This window comes from Neophocaena asiaeorientalis, unplaced genomic scaffold, assembly GCF_003031525.2.
Source record: "Neophocaena asiaeorientalis asiaeorientalis breed wild unplaced genomic scaffold, Neophocaena_asiaeorientalis_V1.1 scaffold598, whole genome shotgun sequence".
Taxonomy (NCBI): domain Eukaryota; kingdom Metazoa; phylum Chordata; class Mammalia; order Artiodactyla; family Phocoenidae; genus Neophocaena; species Neophocaena asiaeorientalis.
Window position 1 is genome coordinate 269,858 of NW_020173036.1, and position 14,354 is coordinate 284,211.

The 14,354-nt window shown below is 43.1% G+C and overlaps 1 protein-coding gene across 1 annotated transcript in view; it reads left to right on the plus strand.

Annotated features, from left to right (window-relative positions):
• The window catches only part of MKRN1 (makorin ring finger protein 1), a 29,100-nt gene extending 19,013 nt beyond the window's left edge, over positions 1 to 10,087 (plus strand). Inside the window, exons 3-8 of the mRNA XM_024742503.1 lie at positions 2,303 to 2,532; positions 3,299 to 3,525; positions 6,243 to 6,457; positions 7,211 to 7,321; positions 7,879 to 8,017; positions 8,374 to 10,087. Coding sequence (XP_024598271.1) covers positions 2,303 to 2,532; positions 3,299 to 3,525; positions 6,243 to 6,457; positions 7,211 to 7,321; positions 7,879 to 8,017; positions 8,374 to 8,586 — 1,135 coding nt within the window. The 3' untranslated portion in view covers positions 8,587 to 10,087. The remainder of the gene's footprint in view (positions 1 to 2,302; positions 2,533 to 3,298; positions 3,526 to 6,242; positions 6,458 to 7,210; positions 7,322 to 7,878; positions 8,018 to 8,373) is intronic.
• Positions 10,088 to 14,354: the final 4,267 nt, after the last annotated feature.

Below are 14,354 nucleotides of genomic sequence, written 5' to 3' on the forward strand. Positions count from 1 at the left end.
CTTAATTCTGAAACCTGGGTTCTTTTCTAACTTAAAGGCGGTGAAAGCAGTTAAAATGTGAGGATCTGGGGATAGATTTCTAAGGTTCCTTAAGGCTCTGAAACAAACTTCAGAGCAGTGCTGTTTAATAGAACTTTGTGTGATAGTGTGAATGCCCAAAAAGGTGACCCCCTAGTTACGTGTGACTACTTATTGAACACTTGAAAACGTAGCTAGTGCCAGGACCAAGGAACTGAGTTTTTTTTTTTTTTTTTTTTTTTTTTTTTTTTTAGGAACTGTTTTTTTTTTTTTTTTTTTTTTTTTTTTTTTTGTGGTACACGGGCCTCTCACTATTGCAGCCTCTCCCGTTGCGGAGCACAGGCTCCGGACGCACAGGCTCAGCGGCCATGGCTCACGGGCCCAGCCGCTCCGTGGCATGTGGGATCCTCCCGGACCGAGGCACGAACCCGTGTCCCCTGCATTGGCAGGTGGACTCTCAACCACTGCACCACCAGGGAAGCCCCGGAACTGAGTTTTAAATGTTATTTAAGTATAAACAGCTAGATACGGCTAATGACTGCTCTCTTTTACAGGGTGGCTTTGGAGTCACATTAGACCTAGAGCACTACTTACACGTCATCTATAAAACGAAAGAATACTTTCTCAGAGTTTTTTGATGATGAAGTGAGGTGGTGCAAGTGAAAGAGCATATTTTCAGCTGGCATAATTCCAGTCTGTGGGATAAGCGCACTGGCTTTTGTAGCTGATATCAGGATACTCAGATTACTTGTACTGCAAAGCAGAGTAGGTTACCTAATGCTCAGGAGTAGGAAATAGGAAGATTTGAGATAATATAAGGATAAAGACCAGCTCAGCAAATGTTTGCCATAAGCTAAAGGACAGTCTTTAGTTAAAGTTTTACCTCTTCTTTAGATGTAAACCCAGACACCTATAACACAGATGATCTATGGTTAGTACTGCCCAGTTAACTAATTAATTACAACAACTGCTGGATACATACTATATAACACAGTTTATATACTGCATTCATAATTTATTGTGTCTGGGTGAATCTCTCGGCATAGAATGCTCAAAGAATTGTGAGGATTTTCTCAGGCAGCAAGGTGCTTCTTAAAGGAAATAAACAGTTTTTTTCTGTATTTGGGGATAAGGGTCAATGATAATTTTACAGATGAAAAGCAATCAGGAGATGCGTGGGGTAAGAATTTAAAAAAGAAAATTAGGTGAATGGATGGATGTGGGAAAAGAAAATACATACTGCATATTTTGTAAATACTATCTCTGCGTTTTAATATTGGGGGAATTTTATGTGTTGGTAAAATGTTTCACGTGTTTACTTGTTGAATTTGAGTGTCAGCCTTGCTTTCTTGATCAGTGTTAATTTTGGCTGCACAATCTCTTTAGCAGACTTGCCCTGGGAACTGTAGTCAACTGTCTGAAACTCCTAATTAGAGTGGAATTTGAAGGGTAATAGATGTTCTACAGCATGGGTAGGTGAATTATATGGCCTGTAGGGCAAACCTGACCAAAGGCTGTTTTTGTAAAGTTTTACTGGAACACAGCACGCATTGTCATTTAGATAATGCCTATGGCTGCTTTTTTTTTTTTTTAATTTTATTTATTTATTTTTGGCTGTGTTGGGTCTTTGTTGCTGCGCGCGGGCTTTCTCTAGTTGTGGCAAGCGGGAGCTACTGTTTGTTGCGGTGCGCGGGCTTCTCACTGCGGTGGCTTCTCTTGTTGCGGCGCACGGGCTCTAGGCACGCAGGCTTCAGTAGTTGCGGCTCACGGGCTCTAGAGCTCAGGCTCAGTAATTGTGGCGCACGGGCTTAGTTGCTCCACGGCATGTGGGATCTTCCTGGACCAGGGCTCAAACCCATGTCCCCTGCATTGGCAGGCGGATTCTTAACCACTGCGCCACCAGGGAAGCCCCCTATGGCTACTTCTGAACCACAGCTGCAGGGTTGAATAGTTGTAACATGGGCAGTATGACCTGCAGAGCCCCGAATCTGTGTGTATTTGACTCTAAGTTTGCTGACCCCTGGTTCATGGCCTTGCTGCTCACACTGGTCCCTCCCTGGAGCAGCAGCAGTGGCACGTGTGAGGGCTGCTTAGACATGCAAAACTCCGGGCTGCACCAGACTTAGAAATTAGGTATCTGCCTTTTAACAGTTTTCCACGTGATTCATAGGCACAGTAGTTTGAAAAGAACCGAAGGACAGGATAGGGAATATATTCCATCTAGAGGCTTCTGGTTAGACAGTGACTGCCGACTTTTTAAATTTTGTTTTATTTTATTTTTAAGATATGAACACAGCAAGCCATTGAAACAGGAAGAAGCAACTGCTACAGATCTAACTGCAAAGTCAGCCCTTGCTGCTTCCTCAAGTCTCTCATCAGTAGTTGGACCGATTGTTGAAGTGAATATGGGCGAAGCTGAGGCAAGAAATTCAAACTTTTCAACTGTAGGAGCGGGTTCAGAAGACTGGGTGAACGCCATTGAGTTTGTTCCTGGGCAGCCCTACTGTGGCCGTAGTGAGTATTTTGAAGAATAAAAACAAGTCCGGGGGATAGAGAGTAGTTTATCAATTAGCTGAGTTTTCACAAGCTTCCTGCTTCCAATCTTCATATTTAGTCTAATCTTAATACTCTTAAATTAGGTTACCTAAGACTTAACAGATGGAGTGAAAGAAACTTTTGGAATCCCAATAGTAATGAATTTAGAATGTTTTGAAAAACTGAAGCCGCTTGCTCTCCCTTTTTTTTCTTTTTAAAAATTTTTCATTTTTGGCTGCATTGGGTCTTCATTGCTGCGCACGGGGCTATTGTTCATTGTGGTGCGCGGGCTTCTCATTGAGGTGGCTTGTCTTGTTGCGGAGCACGGGCTCTAGAGCACAGACTCAGTAGTTGTGGCACACACACTTAGTTGCTCCGCAGCATGTGGGATCTTCCCGGACTAGGGATCGAACCTGTGTCCCCTGCATTGGCAGGCGGATTTCTTAACCACAGTGCCACCGGGGAAGTCCCAAACCTCTCTCCTTTAATCAGTACAGTTGCACAAGAAATACGTAAAAAGGTTTTTTTAAAAAATTTAAAAACAAGGCTAATCTTGGAAATGTCAGTATCAGAAGAAATTCATTTCTTTCAAGAGTAAGGGAATTAGTTCAATAGACTGCTTTGGAGTTTAATTGAAGTTCTTTTCATTTTTTTCTTTTCAGTTAGTTTCTCAGTTACCTTATTTATAGTTCATGTACCTGCCTTATCCGTTTTGGACCTTTACCACACTCTTAAACGTTTTCAGCTGCCCCTTCCTCCACTGAAGCACCCCTGCAGGGCTCAGTGACCAAGGAAGAATCAGAGAAGGAGCAAACTGCAGTGGAAACAAAGAAGCAGCTCTGCCCCTATGCTGCGGTGGGAGAGTGCCGATATGGGGAGAACTGTGTGTATCTCCACGGAGACTCGTGTGATATGTGTGGGCTGCAGGTCCTCCATCCAATGGATGCTGCCCAAAGATCACAACATATAAAAGTAAGTCTTAAGGAAGATACTCTGTTAATAGGTGTGGGAACTATATTTTCCCTTTCACAACATTGTCAGTTCATTTCAAAGAAACGTTTGGTGAATTAAATGGTGATTATCATTGAGTTAGGGATGTTCTCCTTCCTAGGCTTCTTGACTGCTTTATCAAGAAAATTGTGCTTTAGAACCTCAGACTTTGGGGGCTTTTTCCTTTTTATTTCTTCTTTTTTAAAATAGCAGCTTCTCTGAGATTCACATTCCATGCAATTTACTCTAAAATGCACATTTCATTGGTTTTTAATATACTCGCAGTTGTGCAGCCACTGTTCTCTCTAATTTTAGGACATTTTCATTATCCCAGAAAAGAAGCCTCTGGCTCATTAGCTCCACGGCTCTCCCTTCTTCCCTCCCTCCAGCTCCTGGCAACAACTGTTCTACTTTCTGTCTCTATGGATTTCCCTGTTCTGGACATTTCGTATATGTGGCCTTTTGTGACTGGCTAAAAGATTAGCAAGATGTTCTCAGGATTCATTTGTGTTAGAGTGTGTATCAGTACTTCCTTCCTTTTCATGGCTGAGTAATAGTCCTCCGTATGGCTGTACAACACTGTTTTTCCATTTGGGTTGTTTCAGCTATTATGAATAATGCCATGAACATTCGTGTGTAAATTTTGGTGGACATACGTCTTGATTACCTTGGAATAGAGTTGCTGGGTCACATGGTAACTCTATGCTTCATATTTTGAGCGACTGCCAAACTTTCTCCACAGTGACTGCACTGTTTTACATTCTCATCAACGATGGATGAAGGTTTCAAACTATGGTTTCCTAAGCCTATTTGCTGCATGAATTTTTTTTTGTTGTTGGGAAGACCCTGTATTAAAAACCTTATATTTATTGGAGCAGATTTTGCTTCTAATCATAATCATCTCTTTTAATAAACTCACTTTGGCTGTGGGTGGTGGTGAAGCAGTGGGGTGTGGTTTGACCTCTGCCTTCTCAGTGTATTGGCTGTGTGATGTAGCAGTTTCAACCCCTGTATATATTCGGGAGAGCGGTGCCTACTTCAGGGGATTGTTTTTTAAAAAAATTAAAAAATTTAAAAAAAGCCTAAGTGTCCATCGACAGACGAATGGATAAAGAAGATGTGGCACATATATACAATGGAATATTACTCAGCCATAAAAAGAAACGAAATTGAGTTATCTGTAGTGAGGTGGATGGACCTAGAGTATGTCATACAGAGTGAAGTAAGTCAGAAAGAGAAAAACAAATACCGTATGTGAACACATGTATATGGAATGTGTAAAAAAAAAAAAAGTCATGAAGAACCTAGGGGCAGGACAGGAATAAAGACACAGACCTACTAGAGAATCGACTTGAGGACACGGGGAGGGGGAAGGGGAAGCTGGGATGAAGTGAGAGAGTGGCATGGACATATATATGCTACCAAATGTAAAATAGGTAGCTAGTGGGAAGCAGCCGCATAGCACAGGGATATCAGCACAGGGAGATCAGCTTGGTGCTTTGTGACCACCTAGAGGGGTGGGATAGGGAGGGTGGGAGGGAGACGCAAAAGGGAGGGGATATGGGGATATATGTATACGTAGAACTGATTCACTTTGTTATACAGCAGAAACCAGCATACCACTGTAAAGCAATTATACTCCAATAAAGATGTTTAAAAAAAGGTTTAGGAAAAGGATAAAAATATATACTAAAATAACTGGTTATATGGGACTGTGGGTGACTTTTCTATTGCTTATTTGTATTTCCCATAATTAGCATGTTTCTAAGAGGTTAAAATATGTGTAATATAATGTTATATAAATTATACCTCATTTAAAATAAAAAATATGTGATGTCCACACAAAAACTTGTACATGAGTGTTCATAGCACTATTCATAACAGCCCCAAAGCAGAAACAACCAAAATGTCCATCACCTGAAAATGGAAAAACAAACTGTGGTCTCTCCATACGATGGAATATTACTCAGCAAGAAAAAGAAAATGAAATAATCATATATTGTGCCACCATAGATACCTTGAAAATGTGCGAAGTGAACAAAGGCAGTCACAGAGGGCCGTGTATTTATATGAAATGTCCTGAATAAGCGTGTCCACAGGTTCGTCGTTGCCTAGGGCTACAGGTGTTGAGTGGGGGAAGTAAGTGACTACTGTGGGTTTGGAGTTTCCCTTTGGGGTAATGAAAATGTCCTAGTATTGATTGTGGTGATGGTGGTATAGGTCTGTGCATATACCAAAAACCATTTCATTGTACACTTTGAATGAATGCATTATATGGGATGTAAGTTATATCTCAATAAAGCTGTTTTATTTTGAATGTGAATTATATGCCTGGCACATAATTGTCACCTAATAAAGGTTAGTTTCCTTCACCCTTATTTTCTGATAGGTTGTAAATTACAGCCTTAATCCTAATTACATTTTCCATCTAGAAACCTGTAAAATCAACAAACTTAATGTGAAAAACTGTAGTGTGAATAACAGCAGGGGTTGAGTTGCAGGACAGAGAAAATTAGGTAATTTTTTAGTTCCTGAAGTTGAGTCCTCAGAGTTTGACTTTATAGTATCGTGAAGTCCCCAGATGTCGGTGCACCTGTACTCACTGGTGAGCAAACTGTTTGATTCTCTGCACAGGAGTCTTTAGCTGTCAAGTTGTTGTGATTCCATGACTTGATTGCACCTCTCTCCACTTTTTCTAGTCTTGCATCGAGGCCCATGAGAAGGACATGGAGCTCTCGTTTGCTGTGCAGCGCAGCAAGGACATGGTGTGTGGGATCTGCATGGAGGTGGTCTATGAAAAAGCCAACCCCAGCGAGCGCCGCTTCGGGATCCTCTCCAACTGCAACCACACCTACTGTCTCAAGTGTATTCGCAAGTGGAGGAGTGCTAAGCAATTTGAGAGCAAGATCATAAAGTGAGGCTCCTCCCCAGTCTTCGTTTGTGCTTTTCTATTTTGGGGAAGAATTTAGTATCTTGTGCCAACTTTCAACCAGATGGACCGCATTTAAATGCATGCATTTTATCTTGAAACTGGGGGTTCTTCTAATTGGGATTTCTTCTTTGTATTTCAGCTAGCTTCTAGATTAGTTGGTATATCTACTTTTATTTGAATGAGGAAACCGTATGTATCAGTTAGTAGAATCTTCGTGCTTTTTTCTGAGGAGATTGTGTTTAATGGATTAGCCAGTTTAGGTTCAGAGAACAAACTTATCTAGCTCTGAATGTATGTTTCCTGACATTTTACATTTTCCACTTTCCTATTCCATCCATTAAGCTAGCCAATAATCCACCATCCTTTAAAGATTGTTCTCATAACTGAACAAAAACGACATAATCTAAACAGAGCAAAGTTACAAGAAATAAATTTATTTAAACGAAAGAAAAAGGAGTCTGTGTGAAATGTCTTCTTTTTTTTTTTTTTTAACCTAAGTTATTATTATTTTTTTTAATGAACTGGCTAGCCATTGAGTTGAATTTATAAAGGAGTTTGTCTTGCCTCAAAAGAAATGGTCAGTTGTGTGACCAGTGTGTGGAACCCTTTCAGGAAAAGCCCATTTGCCTTTCGGTTAAGTCTTTAAATCTGGAGGTGACACACCAGGGTGTGTCCTTGAAGGAGAGTGGGCCTGTAAAGGGGAATTTGCATTGCAGCCTGTTCATTGTTTCCCAGGTCCTGCCCAGAATGCCGCATCACATCTAACTTTGTCATTCCAAGTGAGTACTGGGTGGAGGAGAAAGAAGAGAAGCAGAAACTCATTCAGAAATACAAGGAGGCAATGAGGTATGAGCACTGCAGCCTTTTCTCAACCTAAGATCCCAACGTCGCTTGGGTTCACTTTGAAAAGAACAGTGCTGCATTATATACTCCTACCTCCTTCCTACCCTTTCTTTTACTTCCCAGTACAGTTTATTTTGTCACCGCTGATAACACTTAACCTGTTCTGTATCTTGCTATAACACAGTCCTTGGGGTGCACGCCAGAGGGCTGCGTTACGATGAAGTCTGCACTGCTGAGAGAGCTAAAGCCCCAGGAATGGGGTCTGCCTTGTCCTGATTCCATGTTACAGTTGTCCTATGTTCCTGTGTGTGGGCTTTCTCGAAGGTTTTTGTCTCTGCTGGATCTGCGGTACTAGGGCTGTTAAACAGTAGACGTGACCAGTTTCCGTTTCTAGTCAGTGTTTCATGGAATAGCACACACGTGTTTAAGAACACACCTTGGGAAGGGATGTAAACAGACGTACCGGTTCTATCCCTCCCCGTTTAAAGAAACCCTGGATGATAGTCAAGTACAGACCTGAAATCCACTGTGAATAAGGGTTGCGATATTTTCCTTTCCAGCAACAAGGCGTGCAGGTATTTTGATGAAGGACGCGGGAGCTGTCCATTTGGAGGGAACTGTTTTTACAAGCATGCGTACCCTGATGGCCGTAGAGAGGAGCCACAGAGACAGAAAGTGGGAACATCAAGCAGATGCCGGGTAACTCTCACTGTTTTTTTAAAGGAGGGGAACTACCACACTCTCAGTTGAGTCCCGCACAGATTGGGGTAGGGGAAGGAGAAGATTAACACTGGGAACGAGACTAGAGCATTAAAGGAGGAAACCAACTTCGGCAAACTGGGAGGGCTGTGAGAGGAGAAACTAGAATGCTTAAAGCTCTAGACTAAGCTGTTGGCCTCAAGTAACCAGAGGGGAGGAATTGGTAAAGTCGAAACCCTAAATAAGAAGTCTGGTTCGTCATGCCCTCTGGTGTGCTGGACGTTTTGCCTTAGAAACAAGAGAATAGAAGATGCTACTCGGCAGTGCCATCCCTATCACGGCCCTGTTTTTTACAGGCCCAACGAAGGAACCACTTCTGGGAGCTCATTGAGGAAAGAGAGCACGGCAACCCCTTCGACAACGACGACGAAGAGGTTGTCACCTTCGAGCTGGGCGAGATGTTGCTTATGCTTTTGGCTGCAGGTGGGGACGACGACCTGACGGACTCTGAAGACGAGTGGGACTTGTTTCACGATGAGCTGGAAGATTTTTATGACTTGGATCTATAGCAGCTTTGCGGGGCGTGTGAACTGGTCTGCTGAGCCTCAGACAGCAGCCGTCCCCGCTTGTGGCGGCAGTGCCCGTGGTTCTCCTCTAGGCAGGCCTCTCAACTCCAGGTGCTGTCGTAATAAGTTTTACCCAGGGCCTGTCTTCTCAATCCCTCACCTTTCCCCAAGGAGTATGTTGTTTTCTCTGTTTAAAAAAGTTACAAAAATAAATCTTAAAGTTAGTTTTTTTTGTAACATGAATTTAACTGTCAGACAGTTAGAGTGTAGGTTTGTTGCGTCATCTGTTTTCAGCCAGATTCACACAGTTCAAGGGCAGCATTTCTGGATTTGCAGTACTCACTTTTGAGGACCCCAGGTTCAAAAGTAACAGCATTGGCCCTGCTGTGGGGTCCAAGAATTGGGGTGATAGGTGAAGGATCTGAACTGTGGCATGTAGCCTTCTGCTATAGACTTAGGCGGATGCTTGAGGTTTCTGGTGAATTCTGCACATCTGTGTTTTTATGTCTGTTCCCTGCCCTGTAATCCCCACCCTGGGCACTTGTTCTGTGGTTTTGGTCTCTTGTTTAATTGCACGCAAGTACTACTGCTGGGTAACCAGAACCAGGTGCGACTGTGCTGAGATTTTTACTGTGTTTAGCCTGATAGGAAAATTGTGAAAGAACACATATAAAGATATAGTGGAATAAAATAAATGCAGAGTTGGAAGTTGACTCCCAAGGGCTGATAGACTTGGTACGTGTGAGTGTGTAACAAGCTTCTTCTCATCCCTGCATAGATGCAGTGTCTGTAGCCTTAGTGGACAAACTCAAGTTTAGTGGTTTCAGCCTCGTTTGGCAAATAGATCTTAAAGGACAAAGCAGTATATTGGTAGCTGTTAATAGAGCGGGGCTAGCTCTGTCTATATAAATAGGGAAATGGGCTTAGCCATAGAAGTTCAAACTATCTGGTTGTCTCATGTATTAACACAAACTGGGTCTCAGTTACACAGTTGTTTTTAATGTTTTATGGTCTCCTAGACTTTCTAGTCCAGGCACTTTTTGACAAACCTTTGTCCTCATTTGAGGGGTTTTGTTGTCGGGTTTTTCTGTTCGTTTTTGTGGGTGTTTGCCTCATTCCGTCCCTGAGCTTTGCAGCTAGACAGGTGTGATTCACAACTATGTTCTAAGGTGTTTCCTGTAGTGGAGTAATTGGTTTGCAGTAGTAAGTCCTGCTTTTCCACTAAAAGGGGACGGAGAGGTGGTAATCCACGAGATAAGCTAAAGTTAACTTGTTAGAAGAATTCCTTGATCAGAAATTATAAATTTGCGTTCTGTTACTCTATTTCCTGAAAATAACTTGGAGATGCCCCTGATATGTCCATCTACTGCTTTGATTCCTTGGATACCACTCATTCTTTCACGTTAAGCAAAAACAAGTAATTGTTGCAGAGGTCTCTGTATTTTGCAGCTGCCCTTTTGTAAGACGCACTTTTCCCAAATAAAACAATTTTAAAAACCCATAATTTGGCTTTCTGTTTTGTGTAATGAGCCATTTTGAAATGTGCAGATGTCAAAGCATATTTTTTTCTTTCATCGCCTCTTGGATCAGTTCATCAGTTAGTCAAATTTCTGTGGATATAGGTTCATTGAGAAAAGTTGACACCTTTCCTAAAACATCTAGCCTGCTGAGAAATGTTTGAGAGAGAAAGAGGTAAAGAGGAAAACCTTACCAGCTGGGATCATCAGATTTCTTTTTAGGATTTTTAAGACTAACCCTTAGGCCTCCTTTGTTGGACAGTGGCACTGACAGTTTCTGTTGCCGTGTGCTGGTTGAACCTGCTTCAGACCCGCAAATAACGGTGTTTTTGTTCCTAATTCTAGTACGTGATTTTTTTTTTTTTCTTTTTGACCGTGCCGCGTCTCTTGTGGGATCTTAGTTCCCTGACCAGGGGATCCAACCCCGGGCCCTCAGCAGTGAAAGTGTGGAGTCCTAACCACCGGACCACCAGGGAATTCCCTATGTAAATTTTTTATTATTAAAATAAAAACCCTTCCACCACTCCAATGGAAGACCTTCAGTAACCTTTTTACAGTGTCTATTTGTAAAATAATTTAGTATCTATAATTAAGAATTAATAGTTGTAATATCTATATTAAGAATTAATGCTATTGAAAATGTCTCCACATCTAGGGTTGTGTGTATTGCAACTTGTTGTAGTCATGGTCATAGCTGAAGGTCCACTGAGGAGTCTGTTCCTGTAAGCTCCCTTCTGGTGGATTTTTAGCTGAAGCTGCTCCCTTCCAGAAGTGCCCAAAGTTCACCTTCAGCTGCTGCTGCTGAGGCCTTGCTGGGGACCGCATGTACTCCCAGAGGGGTGCTGGAAAGCCTGAGGCGAGGTGGAAGTGTTGGGGATCTGAGCCGGGCCAGAGACTCAAGCCTCTGGTTTTTTTGGTGTCCAGAAAGTAGGAAGAGGCTCATCAGGAGCTGCGCCGTTGGCGGCATGTCTGAGTCTGGTGGGGAGAATGGTCTAGGCGTGACCCAGGTGGTGATAATGGCTTACTGCTGGAGTTTAGGTGGGTTGATGTTTGGAGCAGCTTTCTTTGTGTCTCAGAAAAGGCAGTGGAAGCTTATGTATAAGCCTGTCCTTAATGCGTGTTGCTGCCTGGTCACTGCCTACATCGAAAGTGAGCTCTTTCTGTGTGCTTGCCGATTGCACGCAGTTGGGGGACCACCGGTGATGAGTGAAACTTCTTTCCCATTTGCACAAAACTACCATCTCAACGTCTTTCCTGCCACCACACAACAATAAGTGATGTTTACATCTGTGACTAACTCCTGTGGACATTCACAGATTATTTTTTTTAAAGGTTGGAGGAAAAGTGAAGCAAATACTGCCGAAGATTTGGGGGAGGGAGGGAGGAGGTATGCTGTTGATAAAGGTATTTGTAGTCGTCGTTATTCACGCTCTTCAAATGTCCAAGTCGGCTTTCTGGGTGCGCGGCACAGTGGCAGAGCCCATCTAACTTCCGTGAGCTGATGAAATGTGAGCGGAAGTGACAGATATCATTTCCAGGTGAAAGTTAAGAGTCAGTCGGTCCATGGTTTTCCTCATTCTCCACTTGCCTGTGGCCACGCGTGATTTCTGAGGAGGTGGCGTTTCCACCGGCCTGGGTCACACTGCAGGGAGAGGTGGGGCGAACGCTCAGCTGACCTCTGAGGGGCATGGGACGCCAGCTGGGGGGTGAAAAGCCTCTGAAATTCTGGATCTTCATGTTGTCCCAGCATAACAACCAGTCCTGTGTTGAAATCATCTGTTTAAAGAAATGAGTTGTCATTTTATACAGAAATCTAAGTAAAAGACTTTCAGTATTTAAAATATTCATTTATGTTTACAATACTTTTAGGTACCTCCATTCAAGATAATCCAGTGGAAAGTAAGTTGTAAGGTGATCAAGTAAGTTGTACTGATGAACAAACATAAATAAACTTTATCTTTTAAAATTGATACATCATATACAGACATGATTAGTAGGAAAAGCATTATTACAAACTTTACTTGCTTTTTTGCCTAATTTTTGGTGATAAATACTACTAATGAAAATATGTAATTTCTTTTAGAAGAATGAGATTTTGTACTACAGTTTTTAAACATGTAGGAAGGACTTTAGTTGAATTGCTACCATGTGACTGACCCAGACCACGTGCTGCATGCCTCCTCCATCCCTCCAGACCACGTGCTGCATGCCTCCTCCATCCCTCCTCCTGCCAAGGAGATGTTGAAAGTCCCCCACCCCCCGCCCCACCCCCCGCTGAATCGGCAGTTACAAGGTAGAGGGATCCTGAGTCCCCAGGTCACTGGAGAAGAGAACCCCTCCACCCCAAATCAGATTTTGCATGAACAAGAGATGCGCTGAGATTTGCGAGTCTATTTTGTTTTGTTTCTTTGCCGATGTAGCCTAGCATGAGATATCCTAATCACAATAGTTGTAGTCCTTTTCTTAATGGAGTTAGAGATATTTGTGTTATTTATTTATTTGTTTGCCACAACACACGGCATGCAGCATCTTAGTTCCCCAGCCAGGGATGGAACCTGTGCCCCCTGCAGTGGAAGTGTGGAGTCTTAACCGCTGGACTGCCAGGGAAGTCCCATTGTGTGATTATTTTTGGTAATTATAAATTATGATAACTACTATAAAGGTGTAAAATGAGAGCTTTCAATGGAAGGCATGGCTCGTCTCTGGCCAGGGAGAGCTCATCTGAGCTGAGACCTGAAAGGCGGGAAAAGGGCACCACCCCTCAGACCAAAAGACACGTGCTGAAGCCGTGAAGCCGGCAGAGCAGAACATATGATACCTCGTACTGAACCCTACCATCAGTGGCAGTTGATACCCTGCAGGATATGCCCAGTTTACTATCTTAGCTACAACAGTTTCTTTCCTTTTAGAAAAGAATATCAATGCAAGTGTGTCGGTAACATTTATAGGGATAATATTGGATTGCCCTAATATATCAAGATGATCTTGCTAAGTTTCAGTACTTTAGTAAAATGTGACACACCCAACCGGTCCTCTTCTTAGCCTAACCAGAACTTAGCCCTCCCCTGAAGTCACTGCACCCCCAGAATCCTGTCCCACAGGGACCTCAGCTGTCACTCTTCTAAAGCCACTTGCACATTATTGGGCCATCTGTGCCATAATTTGAAGTCCGTGCCACCTAGCCATAACACTGTCATCATGGGAGAACTTGCACGATGCTTTATAAGGCACTTTGCGAGCTTTCTTTTCTTTCCTTTTTTTTTTTTTTGCGGTATGTGGGCCTCTCACTGTTGTGGCCTCTCCCGTTGCGGAGCGCAGGCTCAGCGGCCATGGCTCACGGGCCCAGCCGCTCCGAGGCATGTGGGATCTTCCCGGACCGGGGCACGAACCCGCGTCCCCTGCATCGGCAGGCGGACTCCCAACCACTGCGCCACCAGGGAAGCCCTCGAGCTTTCTTAACTGATCCTCACAAGCCTGTAAGTAGTTAAGGCCAGTTTTTGTCTCATTTTGCAAATGAGAACACCAAGGTGCAGGCGTTAACTAGCCCAGTGTCCAGCAGGCAGTGTGTCCGTGGAAGCCTTGTAGCTTTGGACTCCACGTCTGGGTCTACACAGATCTGCTGCCATTTGCTTCCTTTCTGGGTACAGCTCACTTTTCTGGGTGACTTGAGTAACAGATTTACACTCTTCCTCACCACCATCCCCTCAGTTGGCCTTTGTGACTTGAACAGCTGTTCTCTCTTGACACTGTGGAGTCCTAAGCCTCAAGGTTTGGGGGGAGTGATTTTTTTGGTCATTATTCTAGTTCTGTTTACTTGCATTAGGAGATTCAAATGTAAGAAATTTAGTTTCTTACAGAGGATATGCTTTGTTTAAATCCTGCAGACTTCAAAGATAGGCAAAACACAACTCTTACCCTCTAGCTTATAATCTAGTCTAAGTGTCTGAGATGATCAGTGCATTTGGTGGCTTGCTTGCTAATCATACTGCTGGTATAAAGGAGTAAAGGAGTAGCAGAGACATGGAACCTCCGCTCCAGAGCAGTGGTATTCGCTGCAGGTTGTAACCCATTCATGGATGGGGAGAACAATTTATGGGCCACAAGCAACATTTTAAGCAAATGAATGGTATATTTATGTCAGAGTGCATCTCATGTGATAAGGACACGTTTTACTTACCGGGTAGAAATGTAAATTGTGTTTCTTAATATGGATTATAGTCAAAGTTCCGAAAACACTGCTGTCATAACCTACAG